The sequence below is a fragment of the Hypoxylon trugodes genome (genome assembly GCF_022578975.1).
Source record: "Hypoxylon trugodes strain CBS 135444 unplaced genomic scaffold F4822scaffold_9, whole genome shotgun sequence".
NCBI lineage: Eukaryota > Fungi > Ascomycota > Sordariomycetes > Xylariales > Hypoxylaceae > Hypoxylon > Hypoxylon trugodes.
In genome coordinates, this window is record NW_026250024.1 from 525,686 (window position 1) to 544,585 (window position 18,900).

Sequence of the window (18,900 nt, forward strand, 5' to 3'; positions counted from 1 at the left end):
TCCGTTGATAGAGTGTTACACAGCATTTGTAAGCCCTTCCCCCTTTTTGACTCCAACCAATAAGATTTAAGGATTTATTACCACACCTTTCCCACGGGTTACGCGGGGGTACTTAAAATAGAGAACTTTAAATATTAATAAGCCAGGCTGCGGTCGGTGTGATGACTTAGAAGGATTTAACTCATGACTCCGTCTCGATGCCTACGGAAAGAATGCAACCATGAAAAAAATGTAGAAAATCCAAAAAAAAAATAAAAATAAAAATTAATAACGTACAACATCGGGGATTCGCTGGTCGTCACCGACCCAACTACTGGCCCGACAGTACCCGGCTTATCGATGGGAGAGCAGACGGGATCCCGAGTTTTCCAGGTCTTATGGTCGTACGTGATAGGTTAAAATGTTAGGAAGACTTATATGTCGTGAATCTTGATGGCGCGGGAAGAAAAAAGTGTGGAGGAACAAGAGGGGGCGGGGCAGTTAACACTGCCTTAAACTCCTTGAACTACCGATAAGGCGCTTCTGTTACACGATCGGAAGAGGAGTAAAAGCATCGGATATCGTACTGATTTGTCTTATGTATATCGGGGAATTTTGTATGTGCAACAGCGTTATTTATACATTTCAATGTTTTAGCCCCAGACGCCTTTACCATGCATCATGTCTCGTATCATATAAGCCACAGCCACGCCATCACATTTTCCAAACAACCCTAGGACTTCCGCCTTTTATGTCATTCCATCCATTGCCAAATGAAGGAAGTAAATTTACAGCTCCCTGGTTCGTGCTTCGGCATCTAATGTGTCAACCTCACTCCCCAACGGTGCCATGTCCCTATCGAATATTCTTCTTTCGTTTCCCTCGAGTCCCTTTAACATCGCAGCTCGTTCTTCTTGTCTATTCGTCCGTTGTACGAAGGTCAATAACCTAACACACCCCGCAGGCGTTATCCCCTCGATTCGCCTAGCTTGACCTATACTCTCGGGTCGGGCCGCTGTTAGGGCTGCTTTCTCATGTATGCTGAGTCCGAATACCGTGTTATAATCTAGATCCACAGGCAATTTCATGCTCTCATCCTTCAAGAATGCCTCACGCTCTGCTGCTTGTATCTTGACGTATGGTGCGTACCGAGCCTCGATCTCGACACGAGTCCGGATACGCGAGGTATGTTCCGCTACCGTCGGTACGAATCCGCGGAAATCATTTACGGAGACATTAGGAAGTCGCATTATGTCCAGCGCGCTACGGTGCCTTCCATCTGTCCTATTCGCGAAACCGGCTGCGTTCCACGCCTGTGGGCTGAGCTTATACGTGCCGAGAGCTTTCAACATGTCGTCTATCCTAGCTTTTTCATCGGTGTGTGCTCTCCATCGGGCATCAGATACGACACCCCATTCCCGTCCCTTTGCCGTGAGTCGTAGATCGGCGTTATCGGCGCGTGTGCTCATGCGGTATTCACTTCGGCTTGTAAACATTCGGTATGGTTCTGAGACACCCTTGGTAATGAGATCGTCGATCATAATACCGATATACCCGTCTGCGCGTGTAATTGAGGCTGGTTCAAGACCTTGTGACATGCGCCCTGCGTTGATACCAGCAATGATACCTTGGCCCGCTGCCTCTTCATAACCTGTAGTACCATTGATCTGGCCCGCAAGGAAAAGCCCTGATATAGCCTTTGTCTCGAGAGTGGACCGGAGACCACGGGGATCAACATAGTCATATTCAACCCCGTAACCAGCTTGTGTCATTTGCACGTTTTCAAGGCCACGGATAGTGCGTAGAAGCTGTTCTTGAGCTTCGGCGGGAATTGTCATTGATAAGCCATTCGGATAGATAGTATCGTTATTGAAACCTTCGGGCTCTAACCAGACAATATGCTTCTCCTTGTGACCGAATTTGATGATTTTAGATTCTAAAGAGGGACAATATCGTGGGCCCCTCACTGTTTCGCGGATATGTACCGTCTTGTCCAAGTTTGCTCTTGCTATATCGTGGGATTTATCGTTCGTATATGTAGCCCAGCATAATAGTTGATCTTGGACGGATACCCTATCATTTAAGTAACTAAATGGATCTGGGGGATCGTCTCCGGGTTGTTCCTCTAATATGTCGAAATTGATGCTTCCTCGGTGTAATCGAGGAGGTGTACCTGTCTTTAACCTGCCGAGCTTGAAACCTGCATCCTTTAGAGATTTGCTAAGACCAAACGACGCTTTCTCGCCCATCCGCCCTGCCGGATAGACGTCCAATCCAATATGTATTTCGCCGCTCAAAAAAGTTCCGGTCGTGATAATAACTGCGCCAGCGGGTAATATCTCGCCAGATTCGAGGCGCACACCAGTGATCTCCTTTTTAATTACACCACTAGCTAGGTCGGCATCTTCTCCTAGAACGATATCCGACACACTATCCGTTATAATAGACAAGTTTGGGTATGTTTGAAGTTCCTCGCGCATATGTTTCTTATAGAGGGCTCGATCGATTTGGGCGCGGGGTCCCCAGACGGCTGGGCCTTTCTTTCGATTCAAAACTTTGAATTGGACTCCGGACTTATCGATTATACGTCCAGCGACACCATCCAATGCATCGATTTCGCGAATTATCGTTCCTTTTCCGATTCCGCCGAAACTCGGATTACACGAGCAAACGCCGAGGTTGTCGAGTTTGGGAGTGACTAGGGCAGTTCGCGCTCCGGATCGTGCGGCGGCTGCGCATGCTTCTGCACCGGCATGGCCACCTCCAATTACAATAACGTCAAATGGCCTATTGCATCACGATTAGCTAGGTCTAATAACGCGCTCGAAAATTAATTTCGTACTAACCTCGCATCTTGAGCAACGGTGGCAAAATTGCTCCGATGAAGACATGACGAAGCAAGAGGCCATCGCCGGGCCACACTAATCGGCCGACTTAATCCCCTTGGTCTCCAAGCTTTCCTCATTCCTGTAGTGTTGTGATATGATGAGAGACGTTGAAAGAATTAAATTTGAGTCTCGTGGCGTTGCCGCTTCGAATTCAAAAATTCTCGATAAGAAAGGCGATAAGAGATTAAGTTTAAATGGGCAAGCGGTGTAAGTAGCCTAGCCCAATACAGTAAGCGGCTACCATTCTGCCGGGTAAACTATCTTCATCCTCATTGGCGCTATAACTTTTTAGCTTCATTCTGAAATGTGTCGCGTGTTACTCCTATTTTGTTAGTTTTCAACCCTGTGCTGTCATCCGAAACTCATGACCTAGCGAAATATTTGGATAGTCTGATTGGCTCGTGTGCAGTTTCTACGGTTTGGCGATTTCTTTTTATTAGTAAAAAGGATATTGTCCTATTAGGAAGAGCCGCTAGTGTAGCCAATGCTAAAGCCATTCATTCATTTCGGGAACTATTCAATGCTAATTAGACCACCAATCAGACAAGGCCATAGCTATTGACCACATCCGGTATGTCATCGAAGGGCGACTATCGCATGCAATTAGGACGTAAGCAATAGAGTTCGCACGAGAAGTAAGCGAGGGTGCGAAAAGCATGGTATGAAAAGTCAATAATCAACAGTAAGGTATTCGGAGTTTCGTATGCTATGCCACACATGTATTAATCGTCTATGCTGAATGAAGAACACATTTGTCATGTAGTTTTCCCAACCAACATGTATTATACACGGCTAGTACCAAAGAGCCCAGCGCAAATGGATTATCTCTTCCTAGTACTACATGGGTCTCGAAGTTTTCAATGATCGAAGCGCCATTTGGATGGATTGCGATGATATCTCATAGAGGATACTATTTAGGCTTGTCTTTGTTTTCGGACAATATCCTGACTGCATCTTTGCTGAAGACGTAGCTTAGACCGCTCCAAGCAGTTGTGGTAGCAACTAAATACCTGTCTTGATGTCAGGAGCCGTATAAATGACCAAAGAAAAGAGAATAGACTCACTGGAATGTCGACATAGCTAAACCAACATCCGCAGTTACCACAGGCGTGACCATGGTCGCCCCCATAAGACCTAATTGCAAGAATGTATTATACTTGCTAATAGTTGTAGGCCGCACCTCCGCCGATGGTAAAGAGAAATCCCAGTATCGTGCGAAGGTCTTAGGTGGTGGTAGAGAGATCCATCGGTAGTATATGGCGGCAATACCTAGGCCGACATCACGCCCAAGGATTATAGCAGCTAGCCACACTTATAAGATGTATGTTAGCAGGAAAATCTACGCCAATGAGGATAATAGTAGATGGAAAGAGACTGCCCGCGACAAGGCAATATGATATCAATCACATCACGTTCCATCCCAGTTGTCATGGCTATACAGTAACTTACCAGGCAAAGCCCCTTTCACAGCCAAACACACCGTCAACACCGTCATGAGCGTCTTATCCGCCATAGGATCAACTACACTTCCTACTACGGTCTGTAGTTTCCAGCGGCGCGCAATCCAACCATCGAGTAAGTCCGAGGCACCCGCATACGCGAACAAGCCCAGCGCCCAGCCGTGCGCATCATGCAAGATCGCATACCCAATGAAGGGCGCAGCTACCAACCTCGAAAAGGTGAGTAGGTTTGGCACCGTATAGATGTTTTCATGCGGCGTTAGCGATGTGAGAGATGCCGGTAACACCTTTGGTATCACTTTGCGGATGCCTTTGAGAGGAGTATTCGCGGCTGGTAGTGATGATGACGACGATGCGGCTTGAGGGGCTCTACGATGAGGGTTAGCTGATACGCGCTAGGATCAGAACGCTTAGCACTTGTAATGAAGCCTAGCCTCCTCGTATTTGGTGAGCGACCGTTACGGACGTAAGCTATTGAGCTCAAGGCTCGATCGAGACGGGGTGGGATGGCATGGAGAGGACAACGTACTGATCCTTACTCTTACTCCTACTGTCCTCTTTCAAGGGCCTCGTAGTCTGCGAGAGACATCTCCTAGACCAAAACCCCGGCCATATCGTAATTGCCGAGTCATCCAACTTGGACCGCAAGTCCGTTCGCCTTCTTACACGATCCCCAGGCCAATACCTAACCGCACTTAAAGCCCCATTTCCTTTTTCTGATGATGTGGCACTCAAAAAATGCATAGACCTTGCCACCAACAAACCCGACCTCGCCGATGATATTCCAAATTCGATACCTACTAAATTCGCCCTCGGACTTAAACTCGGACAAGTGCGGGAGGCCAGAGCGCCACCACCGCATAATGCCCGTGAACTCATATCGAGCGTATCATATTACGTATGAGTCGATCGTAAATGAACAGTTCCTTCGATTTTCAAAGATAGAAGTCTGATGGCAAAAGAAATAGATCAAGCTGGCTGTTCAAGATCGCACCATCGAAATTATTAGTTAGGATCAAGAGTGAATGAAATTAGAGGGTATTCACAGTTGGAAAAAGTTCTTTCCAGCACCGTGTTTAATAAGCCTTCGACGTCATTGGTCGGTATTCACCTTCCGAAGTACCGATATGCTTAGTAATAAGCATAAAAAGCAATGCGGCTAGGGAGAACCTCACTTGGTCCAAGCTTCGTCTTAAGCCACCCCCTATTTTTTACATCTTGGTAAGAGTCTAAGATTCTCGTGACGAAGGCATTCACCTCGACTGCGAGTAATCAATAATACATAACTTCTTCACAGAAATCCATAAAATTTACGTTTTTTAAGTGGTATTTATCTAAGGAAATCGACATAAATACATGATGACCTAAGTAGGTATTGACAGCAAGCCATCTTGTGTATTAAACCACGATCAAATTGATCCGAGACAACATATGTACCTAGGTAGGAACCTGGTAACAAGCCCCCCTCCCCCAAATCATGCCAAAAACACTGAATGCGACTTTTCCCTGGATTCTTTCTGTCTCAACACTCAATAGCCATTGTCTTAAGAAAATCGACCTGAAGTTGTCTTGCGGGATGAAACAGTATCGTTTCAAGAGAAAGGAAGAAAGAAATGTAGCGAAAACCGATGTTCCGCCGAGCATAATTGGAAAGCTTCAGATGCCGTACTCGTTAACACGAGTGAGAAGGTTGAGCAGTACCTCCAGTCTGCTTAAGCCGAAATTGGACGAAAATGCCAAAACACCAAGCCCCTGAAAAATCAACAGCTCATCTTATAAACATGGTTATTTAAAACCTGATATACCATAACGCCTTGCTGGGGTTCACGCTTTTCTTCATGAAAATAAAAATAATTACTCGGGCATTGGCAGGTTGTAGGATGGAAGGTCTGATAATGATGGGTTGAAGTCGACTGAGGATTGATGGGTGGATCCGGTATCGAGATGGTGATCAAGCTGGGTATCGAATCCACCGGAGTGTTGTCCGGAATTTCCAGAGTTATATATATCACTCTGCTGGCTTGAACCGCTGTGATCATACGGATCATGATGGTGATTGGAAATCGGCGCCGCAGTGGGAGCTGCCGCAGATGCCGCAGCAGACGATCCAAACATAGCTCCGTTAGAGTACGAAGATTGGTTGGATAAGTCATGACCACCAAGGTTGCCTTCGCCACTGGTGATTAATCGTGACGAAGACATCACAGAGGCATCGAGACTAGGGAGTCCTGAATAGTCGACGCCACTAACTCCATTTGATCCATGCATACTTGAGTGTCGCTGAGTTGATAAATGAGAAGTCGGCCCGACACTAGAGGACGACCGTGGTGTTATGCCATACAACGGCATACTGGTTGGTACCATGCTGCTTGTTGTCATGTTGCTCGAGTCGTAGCTATACGAAGGGGTAGAGACGGGAGTAAAGTTGGTAGGAGGGGGTAATCCCTGGTTCAAGCCGTACGATCCAGTGTATGGTGCGGAAGTCGACCAAGTTGGTTGCGTATAACCCTGAATCGTCGGCATCGACATCGATCGGATACCCGCTCCGTTCATGTTATAAGTTCCATATGGATGACTGTAGTCAATATAACCCTTGAAATGCGGCTCCGTCATCAAGATTTCGTGATCATCAACTGGAGCACGGAAGCTGCCTGATGAGATTAGAGAGGGGCGAGGTACAACCTCACTCAAAGCGGGATCCTGGCCCGGAGTCTTGAGTCGGCTGTTGATGACATCGTCGAGGCTGTAGTAAGAAACCAAATGATGTTGAATCCCCTGATAAGTGACACTAATGGTCTTCTTTACTAGGCCGTCTTGCTTGAACTGATAGGAATCGATAAGGGATCCGACAAGAGCCCGCTCTGCGTCGTTACGACAGTTCGTCGTATTGTCGAAGTTAGTTAGCGGAGCGCTAGTAGAGATCATAGCGCCACTGACGCCGCTGACCGAGTTGGCTCTCGAGTTGTTAGTCGGCTTGGTAATCCCCGTCTCTGGCTTGTTACGTTTCATTGCCCGCTTTTTCTCTCCAGGTTGGAATGGCTTGTCTAATTCTCGGTATAACAGGAAGTTACCCAAGATTCGACTCGGGCTCCAGGGAACACCATCAGTCCAGCGTTTAATTCCGGACGAATGTTCCTCGTAGATGAAGACATTGCCGCTGACAATAAGATTTGATCGTTCCCTATCGTGTGGTCTTCTGGGAACGTGAAAAAGTCGACCGGTAAGGCAAGATTCGAAGAGGATAAGAGCATCCATGGTACTCATGATATAACCTTGGAAGGTCGGAAGGAGGGGGTTTGCCGAAGCAGCACCATCCGTACCGGACATGATACCGTTTGTCGACATGACTGCCGTTGTATTTGGGCGTGCTTGACAATAGAATTCGCTCTAGAATTTGCTCTTGTTAGTTAAAATGTAATGTAAGCTTCAGCTTAATTGATGAAAGGTTTCTTGATGATAGCTAAAGGAAGTATTCGCAGGCTTCACAGGCAAAAGCAAAGTATATCTCCAGATGGACGTCTCAGCACGTGGGTTACTTGAGTTCGCTGCGTGCCTGGGTGTGAAGCAACTGTCTGTTAAAGGAGGAGAAAAGACTGTATTTTGTGTATTGGGAGAGAGTTAAGGTGTAGAAACCAGTGAGTTAAACAATATTGGTGTAAATCGTAAGCTAGAATGGAAGGTGAAATGGGGAAGAGAGTCTCGGGATTGTTCAAACTTACCAGAATATGGGTATTTATGGTTTCAACCCGATGGGCAACAAGCTTTAGCTCGACCAAAGGGTAATGGGATCTTGGGAATGTGGAAGGGAGGGAAGGCTATCTTAAAGATATCTGATTTACTTTTTCCCCGGAAAAGGGAATAAAGTAATTCTTCTCAAGTGTGAGGAAAGAGGAAGAACAGATTGATACAGTAAGCTTAGGATCTTATATATCTTACTCCCGTAGAAATAATCTACGAGAGGAAGAAAAAGAAATGGACAGATGTGCTTGTGCTCAATATAACGGGAAGAAAGCACTGATACGTGGCCGTAGTTGCAGGTGCTGATTATACCCAGACCCAGATGAACCTTGATTTGGCGGGATAAGAGGGTTAGTATTATTAGTTATTAGTGATAATAGATACCTCTGAGAGTAAAGTAGTTTCCCTCTTTTGCTGGGGCACACAGATCTGAGAAAGGCGTATCGGGACTAATGAAGACCGGCTCACGATTGACTTTGTGGCTGCCGTATCATAAGCTATGACTAGCTCTCTACCATCAAAGTAGGTGTGTTTTGATGTGGTGGTCCGAGTACTCCACTGATGCGTTTAGACTTTCATATGTTCGGGGGAATGGGGGACGGACTCCGAATCGGCGTGGTTATGGTATAAATGTTCTTGGTGATCGTTCTCGGGTGATGGCCTTGTTTTCCTGTTGAATGAGTTGGATCCTCGATAGTAAAGAATAGAAAATCAAGAAATTACTTACTTTCATTTGATGGAGTTTCGGTATTTAATTTTGGAATCTCCCAGGCCAAGTAGGCAATTTTTGTCGCCGATTACGACTAAGAACGAAAATAATTATGGACGAAGCGGCGACAAGATCAAGTCGACGTTATAACTTTTCTTTTTGTGAAATTTGTATTATTTTGGTACTAGATTGAGTTGAATAATAGTGATTTAGGGTATAATGAGGATGAAAGGAATTTGAACACATGAATAGCTTGTATGATATATGTCGGCGTCGCGATCTGGTGTCGAAAAGTATGATATACGTCGAAGATGTCCCTAGGCGGGTTTGGGTTGTAATTGATTTTGGAATTCCCTAAAAGAAATCCACGATCGCACCTGTATGGATAACGGGGAAGGTACGGGTGTTTTAAAAGGTGCAGTAGTGATATTTAGCGTAGATACAGAATAGGAAGGGGCATTGTCTCCCGGCGTAGTTTGAGGAAGGAGCGGAGGGTTGGAAAACACTCGGTGATTCCTATATAAATACGGTGAAAAATTAAGAAACAGTAGTTTCAAATTATATCAATGGGTGTAAGAATTGACCACTCTTATGGAATGATCCAGCATCTAGGCAGTGGTATCAAAATAGATGTGGTAGTGAGTGAGGGTGATAATCGCCTGCTCGATGTTGCTCTTGATGTCGATGGTGAGATTGGTAGGTGCATCTTGATTGAGCAAATACATACGTACGTAACTACCAAACTACACTAATTTGGTAAGGTATTCTTGCTAGAGTAGGCACTTCCCTATGTGGGTGAGAGATATTGGGGCATTGCAAATTCGAGGAGGAAGCCGCGTGTGGAGTACGGTAGTCCTTTCCTTACCCCCAGGTACCTACCTGCACAAGATCCCCTAAACGTAGAAGTCTAACCCTGCAATACATGTATACATCCTACCCACATGTACATATGTACACATATAGGATGTATGGGTGCATGTGCTTGTAGCTAAGTACCTATTTCACTTAAGCTATACCACTATTTTGACCGATTACATCACCATTTTACTTCAACAACATTATTACTTTTACAGTTCTCGTGGTAGAACACCTCTTTTTTTCACCATCGAACCCTTTCTCTGAGCTCGAACCCCGTCAGATCTATAACAAAGTGTCTGGATCTATGCATTATAGCGTAGAACTATATAGGCGAAACGAAGAAGTATAGTCTGATCCATAATCAATCGTTGAACTTATGTTAAATTGGCAGGTCGCCTTTTATTACTCGTTCCGTATGGACGAAATGCACCGTCTTGACCCCGTCCGAGTACTACAACCACCTCATTTTCTATTTCGACGAAGCTGATCCTAGCTTAAACTTGTTACTCGAGCTTCTTTCCTTGCTTAGGCAAAGTACGCGAGTGCTCTGTATGGATAGTATACTCAATGTAAACTAGGAGCTAGTTTGGTTTTTTTTTCTTTCCATTTTTGGATCGTTGGTGTCGTGTGGCATACGAGAATTTTCTCGGGACGGCTTTAGAAGATGGCGGGCCGAGAAAGGCGCAGATGAGATGACAGTACCAGGCAAACTAAAAATGAAAGGAGGTGTGATGGTAGGCAAAGTATCTAGGATGGACCAGGATAAGCTATTTCTGAAGATAATCATATGCCTTGATCTGCTGATTTTTATAGGGACATGATCTATCAATATGTCATATTGCGCTTTCTTTTATCGGACCGTCGCTATTAATGTTGATAATGCTGAAACTACGGCAAATATGTTCCTTAAAAACGACCCATTTTCTATCATTCTGTACTGATATCATATCATTCATGCCTATATTCTACTCAATTTGACGTTAGATGTAGTAATACTTGGATGTCTTGGGTGGTAATTACGAGACAAAATTTAGTAGTCTTGCATCGTGAGAAATTCTACAAGAACAAAATTAAGTCTAGATAATGTCAAATTGAGGCCTGAATCATATATGGCCAACCGTGAATATTCGGATAAATCGTCTCCCCTTATCATGTTAGATATCCATGACTTCTGATGTATTATGACGGATATATGATAATGCTTAGATCGGTTCCTGAGGGGACCATGTCTTGATTTCTAATCTCAATTGATTTATAACCAATATGAATTTGGTTTTTTATTTAGACATTGAAAATTGACCAATTGAGATGCGTGATGGCTTCAAACTTTTGAAGTGATCGGGACGTGATTCACGTAGTATGCGGACTGCACCGCATATGGGGGTTCCTATTTTATGATACGCTGTTTTCATAGATCTGGAGAAAATATCCCGTCGATAACTTTCTTAGATAAGTTGAAGATATTTGTCTGGAAGAATACTCTGCGTACTTTTACTGTAAGTGTGGTAATGCCACCTCTTCAGTCGGTAAAAAGAAGTAACGGCGCGGTATAAGTGACGATAGTCCCCTATTATCAGAAGATACACCATACAAGCAATATCTACTCGACTTCTCTCGTTAATTAAGTAGGATGAATATTCTTGTCGTTAAGCCCTATAAATTCTATGAATTCACAAATACAACTACTGATAGATAAGAGCAGGTGGTCATAGCTTGGTCCTTTACTCGCGGCCTCAAATTATGATTGCCTAAAGGCTTTACCGTACGAAAAAGACTTGAACTGATTAGAAATCAGATAGCTCAGCCCTAGGATAGCTGTCCAAGCGTCTCTGATCAGGACTTCCATGTGATTGAAAGTCTAGGTTTCATGTCGCTCCTTAACGCCGAGCATCGAGCCCGAAGATTTCTGACATAAAAATATACTAGTGAAAATCTAGTCCATAAGGAAGAGTTTTATAAGGTTTGTTTACGGCCTTAGCATACCACCCGGGGACTAGCCGCATAAGCTTCTCGCTTCTTTTCTTACCACGTAGCCGTTATCCGTAATGGATCGATCCGCCGTATACGGAGATCGGCGTATTTCCCCCTTTTTTTTTTCGATATGGTGATATCTAGCTAAGGAAACTACGCGCCCACTCGTATTGAGAATTGAGTGAAGAATGTCGCTAAGATGTTCTCTTAGTATTCTAGAGATCTAACTGATCGATAATCCGTACATAATAGCGGCGGGGGAATAGACTAGTCTCTTTCTTGGCCGTGTTAATCAGGCAGTCCTTGCGGAACAATGAGAAACGGAGTAAACCTTATTAGTATGCTGGAATTCTAGAATATTGATGCTCCTTTTCAAAATATGATCCTGGAGCCCTTAGATGGGACCAAACCATATTCATGCTTAAGAGTAAATGGTAAATATTGACGTACAAAAAAGGGGCACGAGATTTTAAGATATGTTGGTAACGATACTAGAGCCTCATATTTATCACTGTAAACCTACCTAGTATTAATGTGCTTAGTGGCCCGTGTCCATGCATCCTAGAGTTATATTAGTGAAATGAAACATGTGAAATCTCGGAGCCTCAGGGGAGCTTAAGGGGCGTACGGACATAATATGAGGTGATTCCCTATCTGTAACTACTGCATTTTTATTATTCGGCTTCGTCTTTAAGAGGTTCAATTCGATATAAGATTTGGATATTCCTTAAATACCTCTTATAAATGCAGGTACAAGGCCGACAAAGTGAAAACTACCTATTTAGCCCTGAACCAACCGAAAGCCCGGTAAGTCGGTTGAAGGTTGAGTATACAATGAAAGGTCTCGTGGGATGTTTCCGCGAAAATTATCTAAAACGGGAATAGATGATCACCAGTTGGACAGCTGAATGAGGAATAGTAGAACGGTGAAGCCTCAGTGGGGTGCACGGAAGAATGTCCGGACTAGTAGATTGACCAGACCGACCTGGGCACATGCTAGGACCCCGATGGCTGCTGTGAACCTTAAACAGCTACATCAAAACATGGAAATACCTTGCTCAAGCTTTTGTCGTTCATGTGAAAAATGATCAAGACTTGTTCTATGAAGATCAGCGATCTGATAAGTACTCAAGATCCAAGCGAATATTCAAGGGGAAGAAGCTGATGAATTGCTCCGGGCATCCATAATTTGGGAGTGAGCACCTATTTGTTTCGTATCTGCCTGTTCTTCCTAACATCTGTCCAAGTAGAAAAGAATATGCATTTTTGTTACTCAACCTGAAGAGGGTTCGCGACATAGCTAGTAATAACCTGCTAGTGGTTCATCGATTCCTCCGCGAGGCGTGTTTCGTTATTAGGAAGCGTTGTCTCCGTAACCGAGACTAGGGTAGGAGGTAAGACGTCCACCTTCACTTCTCTAACTTAGGGGGTGGGGGGAGACTGTCGATCACCCGTGGCGGATGATCTCGGCATTAATTTCTCACGCTTTACCCATAAATGGATTAGCATGATGGATCGGAGGCTCCAATGAGATTGACTGCATAGGTACCTGGGTACTTAAGTGGACATCAGTTCTCGAGATAGAGCCATGGTCGTTTTGACGTGGCGTATGCTTCGCCTGGTATTTCCATCGGAACAGGAATTATGTTGTGAAAGTCGGATAATTCATGGTCTTGAGATCTGTTGGTGCTGGAATCTTGAGCCGGAACTATGATGCCGAAGTCAATACCTGTAATCATTGTTTGTGTAGAATCTAGGGTATAACGAAGATAAGATTTGCTCTATGAATCAAAGATCCTCGGGAACCTCCTAAAGGAGTAATGCGCATTACCAGGCGAAGATGAAAGCGGGTATAAAACTTTAGATTGGACTTACTGATCACACCACATTCCCAATTGCGACAGGTAAGTTTTGGATTACCAGTTCCCCTCTCCTTCGTTAAGCGTCCCCTGGAGATCCGGGTTCATATTAGTTGGACAGGCAAGGTATGTGGGCTGATATTCGCTTACCATGCGCTTTCAGACAAGTTCGCACTTCCGATGTATGCGTATGCAGCGTTTGAGTGAGTATGTCGGACCATTATAATTTTGCTATGCATTAGGAGACCAGGCCTAACGCTTTTGCAATCGCGAATTAATTCCCGGGGAAACGTTGCCGAATCCCACCATTTGGACTGTACACAGATTGTACCTGCGGCCTACGAGGTTGCTTAGTCAGCTCTCCTTTTTAGTGTCGCGAGCTTGAAATATCGAACTCACATCTTTGCCACCACGACTCTTGGTCACGGTGTCTTGAGAAGGGAAATAAATTCGGAATTTATCGTTTAAATCTAACTTGGCCTTCGGTGCCGGTTTGTTCTTGCTTCCTTTCGTGCTTCTCGTCTCGTATTCTTTTAGTCCGTTGTCACCTATCATTGTTAGTCGCATGCGCTGTGCGAAAAGAAGTAGGAGAGATAGAAGTGGGGTGGTAGGTTACCTTGAGAGGCGTAGTATAGTGCTGTTAGAAGGTCCTTGTTTAATGAGCCCAAAGAAGCGGTTATGAAATCCACCTCAACGTTCTCGGTGGTGTTGAGACCAAGTGATGTGACAGCTCGACCGAGCCCACAATATCCTATGTTAAGAGGTTAGTGTTAAGGTACCGGGATCACAATTCGGTCGAACTTTACCTGTTCGTTGCCATTTATCGCCCACGTGGGTTGTCCCACTGCCCTGGTGTTAGCTGTCGGGATCGAGTAGAATAAAACGGCGGTAGGTTTAATTAAATCTCACATTGTATGGACAAATCTGTATCGGTTCGCTTCTGAAAAATCATAGTTTGGTAAGCTGTTGATTAAGCTATCTTGTAAACCCTGAGCTCGAAGGAAATAGCGGAGCTCTTCGCCGAATGGACCGAGATCGATGTTGGATGATTGTAATTTCGGATCGTCAATTTTGGGGAGGTCTATCAGAAAAACCATGTTCTCCATTACCCCGGTTTCACCCCACTGGGTCGTTCATATTAGATATCAAATATGATCATAGGTGAGTGGAGGGACGGGGAGAGGGGTAGGGCATTGACTTACGTCGTAGGGAACAAAATTTCCACTGGGTACAACTATTCGTAGATATCCAGGAAACTTTAATAACTGTAGCTTTGAATGCATACTTCCGGCTGGCATCATAGGTGGAAAACAAAATCTAATGGCCGTTCCTTTGGGTATATTATTTTTGATATCTTCTTTCTGTATGAGGTCGCCTCGTTAGAGTGGCTGTAAATCTTACGAATGGTAGTCATGATAAGATCCTACCTGGGCCTCATCTGAAGCAAAAGCAATGCAAACGAGTTTGGTCCTGGTACAGTCAATCTTGGATAACATCCATCGTTCATCCCATTGAAATGAGCCGACCACTGCGAGTTCGAGCTCGTTTTTCTGTAGTATTTCATCGATCTTAATGTCATCCTTCCGAGGATAACCGGCAGCCCATGTTTTCTTCACTGTACCCTTTGGGTAGGGAAGATGGCGAGGAACATCTTTCGTAGCCGAATGATTTGGAGATTGGACATCCAGTCTCGGTCTCTGTCTCCGATCCTGGGTGTCTGACTCCGATTCCGTAGCTTTTCGCTTTCCTAACCTTGCTAGTCGCTCTTCTTCCATCTTCTTCCTGTCAAGTCCAAGGGCTGTGAAAGAACTTGCCAGAGCGGTCGCGGGTTGTTGCGGAGCTGCTGGCGCGACTTCCAATTGTGTCCTTACGGAAGACTGCTTGCTAGGTGATTTCTCGGAATTCTTCGGAATTGGTGTATACTTAGGTTCTTTATTTAGGTCGCCATCATCTTCATCCGAACTGAGCTCGATAGGAGTTTCCATTGAGGATTTGCTGGTTTCTTGCAAGGATAAAGCAATCGCATAGCGTAATGCCGCATCATCGTCGCCATCAAAAGCATCGGACCCATCCATTTTGAAAATTGAATGGGGTTAGAATGATGCTAGTGTGATTAGCTCGATTTGTGAACTGGTGGGAGTTCGCCGTCGATGAGATGGGGGTGGAAGCGTGATGTGAAATGAACGCGTAGAAGCACGTTTGAATCACGGAGTCACGTGGCAATTCCCGACATTTGAGGTTTTGGGGTTGGTGTTACGTCAACTTGATATTACCTAATGCTAATCTATTAGGTAATCCAAAACTCAAGGTGATTATCAAGTAATCTGGATATGTTAAGGTCATCTTAGGTATTAGGTAATGAAGACTTCAAGGCGTTAGGTAATTCTGGATGTTAGGTAATGATATCTTACGTAAGTGAAAGATTAGGTCATCATTTAAAGCAATAGGAAATCTTAAGCATTAGGTAAAATGAAACCTTACGTAATGCGGAACGGCAGGAGAGTTACGTAATCTGCGATCGTGAGATTTCTCAAGACCGGAGGTAACTGATTCTAAATACTCAACCATAAATGGATTAAGATCAATCACAAAGAAATAAATTTGATGATATATCACGACCTGAAGGTCTATGGTATTAATAGCTTATGGGTCTACGGTACTCGTTAAGACCAACTGTTGGAATATACCACCAGAAAATTTTTTATGAGTTTTCCTCTGCTTCCCCATCACCTCCTAATGATCTCCTTTAAGTGCGTCCTATAGATACACTATGATCAGATCTCGATTCTGCGGTTAATAGCCGCCGTCCTTTCGAGTCATCATCTCGTAACTTGATACGAGACATGAACCGTCCGAATTTAAGCCGCCCCTTTATACCGAGTTTCCATACCACCTCCGAGCAGCGGATCTGTCCCCGTTCCATCTAGAATCCGAACCATAGATCCGACGCCGATCCTGATGAGTAATGGCGAGCCTGACATCCCAACTCCTCAATAACCGACGGAAATCGTCAGCAACTCCCCTCCCTCCCTAATGTGTCAAGCTCAATTGAACGAGGCCTAAGACCTCATATGCCATAATACATTTTCGGTTAATAAAAGTAAAAGAAAGAAAAAGAAGAGAAAAAAACGAGTATGCCGTGCCGTAGACTACCATCCCTGTATCATGCATAGATGTCGGAAATGCTCGACCATGACTATCCCTATGTATCATAGCTCAAAGAACTCCGGACCTCCTAGAAACGGAATACATAAAAGTAAAGAAAAGGAAAGGAAAGGAAGGGGGAAAAGAATGATTCATCTCGATGGATTGCGGAACCCGAAAGATATAGGGAAAATGAGACAGGGTATGATCAAGTTATGAATGATTATGGCCAAATCCATATCGATGAGGAACGTTGTATCCACTTGTGAACGCCTTTTACACCGTGCCAAATCCTTCGTCCAATGTGCTACAAAGGAAGTCAAGGTAATTAGGATAGAGTAAGAGACGGACTAGGGGAGTCAAGTTTGAGAATTCGTTTGAGGTCGTCTTCCATTGTGGCAATCCGATCAGTTCTGGCACCAGCAGATGGGCTCGACGATTGATTGTTTTGCGCATTCGCAGTTAGAATAGATGCTGGAAACATACCACGAGGTAAGCGATCGGATGGATGGGGACGGATATCAGCACGTGGTGCTCGCGTATGAGGCTTTCGGTGGTCTTGGAAAAAGTGCTGGTCGGGCGTCGGATATCCTGGAGGCGAGCGAGGACCATCGGGAGAAGCTTGACCAGTGAAGAGATATCGCTTAAGAGAATCAAGATCCTGGCTTCGAACTTCCGCAGGTGAGGCTTGAGTAGAGTTGTGGTTTGAACGAGCGGCTCGCATACGTTCTGAATAAGGAGTAGAGAAAGCTGGTCCAATAGGTCGACCGGGATGTCTATTTTGTTCTTCTGGAGACATTCCGATTAATGGTACAATGCGTCTGGCAGGGAGAGGGCGGCGTGTCTGATTAGATGCGGTTGACTTCGGGAAGGTAGAAACTTCTTTGGGTGATTCGTGTGGCGGAGAAAATGGACCGGTAGTGCTTGTGTCGGCAAGGGAAGAACTAGCCCTACGAATTTTGGCTTTCTCTTTTTCGGCTCTGTCGGCGCGAAAAATGAATTCCAAAGGAGACTCATCGGTTCGTTGAATCGAAGGAGGGCTGGGAGGACTAGCTTCATCTGAATCGGTCGTCGCGGAAGAAAGTCCTTGTTCAGGGCTTGAGTCAATTCCCATTCCGGGTGTATCGGTTTTCGATTTAGTAAGGAAGCTTGGAATAGGAAGCGATGAGGGAGCGGGTGAGGCGTGGAATGTTGAACCGGCGAAGATAGGACCCGATGCACTCTTTGTTGGAAGAGATGGACTTTCGCAGTCCGTGTTGCTTCGATCAAGCGCTGGAGTTCCATCTCTATTATTGCGCTTCTTGTTGCTCTTGCTCTTATTTTGCTGCTTAGAATTCGTCAAACTCGTGCGCTGCGACAAGACGGTCTCCGATGGGGGAGTGCTGGGGCTTGCGAGATGGATGGACCCGTATTTTGGTACATCATTCTCCGAAGCGTAGGCGGTTTGTTTAGGAGTATTGCGGTGTCGACCACCTTGGCGGCGACGGTTAGGTGTGACCTTCGATTGTTGATTTTCGGTCGACATGATTGAAAGGCATGTATTCTGAATGAAAAGACGTGGGTGAAAGTGATGAGAAGCCTGAAGAGGCTGTAGAAATAGGTAAATCGGTCGAATTCCGAGCGGTTGTAAATGAAAAAGTCGATGCGACAACGTGATGCGGGGATGAAGACGATGAGGACATATCTGTGTTGATGAGTTTGGTGTTGATCAAGGGAAGGATCTGGAGAAGAGATAGAGAGGTAGTGTGTCGTGACTTACGGCAATTTCAGTGACAAGATGTGGTCTGTGCTTTTAGGTGGCTGTGTACGTAGATATTTTACAGGGGTATGGAGCCAATGTAATGATTTTGATCAATGAATGGTTCCATTCCAGGGCAGATGATAAGGTATAAAAGCGATTAGGTACCTAAAGAATCCACTTAGATAATACTGGGGACTTTCATACCAAATCTCAACTGCTTTGTTCGATACTAATAATTACTAACGTTTAATTTGGGATAATAGACGTTGAAATTACTCATCTACAAGAAATCTGATTTAATCCTATAATATCTTAAAAGCAAGAGTTCATTTAAACCAGTGTGGATTCTAGCAAGGTGCTTGGTATCTATAATAATCACCAGGGTAATGAAAGCTCTCACATTCATATAAAGAAATAGACCCATTCAAGGACATTGATGATAGGAATCCAATGACTAAGATGAATTATTCCAACAAGATTCCAACAGTGATATGATATCGATGCGCGAAACAAGACAAATGTTAAATATATCTGAAAACTTTGTGCTATTTTA

At 44.7% G+C, this 18,900-nt stretch overlaps 5 protein-coding genes across 5 annotated transcripts; all 5 read right to left on the reverse strand.

Moving 5' to 3' along the window:
- Nucleotides 1-553: 553 nt before the first annotated feature.
- Nucleotides 554-3,004, reverse strand: F4822DRAFT_415375 (glucose-inhibited division protein A subfamily). Its single transcript, XM_051459225.1, has 2 exons — nt 2,826-3,004; nt 554-2,766 (listed from the first exon to the last, which is right to left on the reverse strand). Exons 1-2 carry the CDS (start codon nt 2,942-2,944, stop codon nt 768-770), a joined length of 2,118 nt encoding a protein of 705 aa, XP_051310272.1. The 5' UTR covers nt 2,945-3,004; the 3' UTR covers nt 554-767.
- A 773-nt stretch (nt 3,005-3,777) lies between these two features.
- On the reverse strand, nt 3,778-5,206 carry F4822DRAFT_433043 (uncharacterized protein; the record flags this gene model as incomplete). Its single annotated transcript, XM_051461765.1, has 4 exons — nt 3,778-3,877; nt 3,932-4,178; nt 4,317-4,696; nt 4,857-5,206. The coding sequence occupies 4 exons, from the start codon at nt 5,204-5,206 to the stop codon at nt 3,778-3,780; spliced, it is 1,077 nt and encodes a 358-aa protein (XP_051310273.1).
- A 926-nt stretch (nt 5,207-6,132) lies between these two features.
- F4822DRAFT_445905 (Gti1/Pac2 family-domain-containing protein) lies at nt 6,133-7,672 on the reverse strand (the record flags this gene model as incomplete). The annotated part of the gene is made up of 1 exon (XM_051463444.1): nt 6,133-7,672. The coding sequence occupies one exon, from the start codon at nt 7,670-7,672 to the stop codon at nt 6,182-6,184; it is 1,491 nt and encodes a 496-aa protein (XP_051310274.1). The 3' UTR covers nt 6,133-6,181.
- A 5,364-nt stretch (nt 7,673-13,036) lies between these two features.
- F4822DRAFT_365515 (phospholipase D/nuclease) lies at nt 13,037-15,626 on the reverse strand. The gene is made up of 9 exons (XM_051456175.1): nt 14,890-15,626; nt 14,665-14,823; nt 14,372-14,586; nt 14,269-14,306; nt 14,079-14,213; nt 13,862-14,010; nt 13,613-13,800; nt 13,479-13,552; nt 13,037-13,311 (listed from the first exon to the last, which is right to left on the reverse strand). Exons 1-9 carry the CDS (start codon nt 15,535-15,537, stop codon nt 13,172-13,174), a joined length of 1,746 nt encoding a protein of 581 aa, XP_051310275.1. The 5' UTR covers nt 15,538-15,626; the 3' UTR covers nt 13,037-13,171.
- A 1,121-nt stretch (nt 15,627-16,747) lies between these two features.
- On the reverse strand, nt 16,748-18,324 carry F4822DRAFT_365557 (uncharacterized protein). Its single transcript, XM_051456176.1, has one exon. The coding sequence runs from the start codon at nt 18,129-18,131 to the stop codon at nt 16,935-16,937; it is 1,197 nt and encodes a 398-aa protein (XP_051310276.1). The 5' UTR covers nt 18,132-18,324; the 3' UTR covers nt 16,748-16,934.
- Nucleotides 18,325-18,900: the final 576 nt, after the last annotated feature.

Coding starts and splice junctions, on each gene's coding strand:
- F4822DRAFT_415375 (XM_051459225.1), bottom strand. CDS start 2,944: ATGAGGAAAGCTTGGAGACCAAGGGGATTAAGTCGGCCGATTAGTGTG. Junction 2,767..2,825: donor ACCGTTGCTCAAGATGCGAG/GTTAGTACGAAA, acceptor GTGATGCAATAG/GCCATTTGACGTTATTGTAA.
- F4822DRAFT_365515 (XM_051456175.1), bottom strand. CDS start 15,537: ATGGATGGGTCCGATGCTTTTGATGGCGACGATGATGCGGCATTACGC. Junction 14,011..14,078: donor ACTATACTACGCCTCTCAAG/GTAACCTACCAC, acceptor TAACAATGATAG/GTGACAACGGACTAAAAGAA. Junction 13,801..13,861: donor AGAGTCGTGGTGGCAAAGAT/GTGAGTTCGATA, acceptor GCAACCTCGTAG/GCCGCAGGTACAATCTGTGT.
- F4822DRAFT_365557 (XM_051456176.1), bottom strand. CDS start 18,131: ATGTCGACCGAAAATCAACAATCGAAGGTCACACCTAACCGTCGCCGC.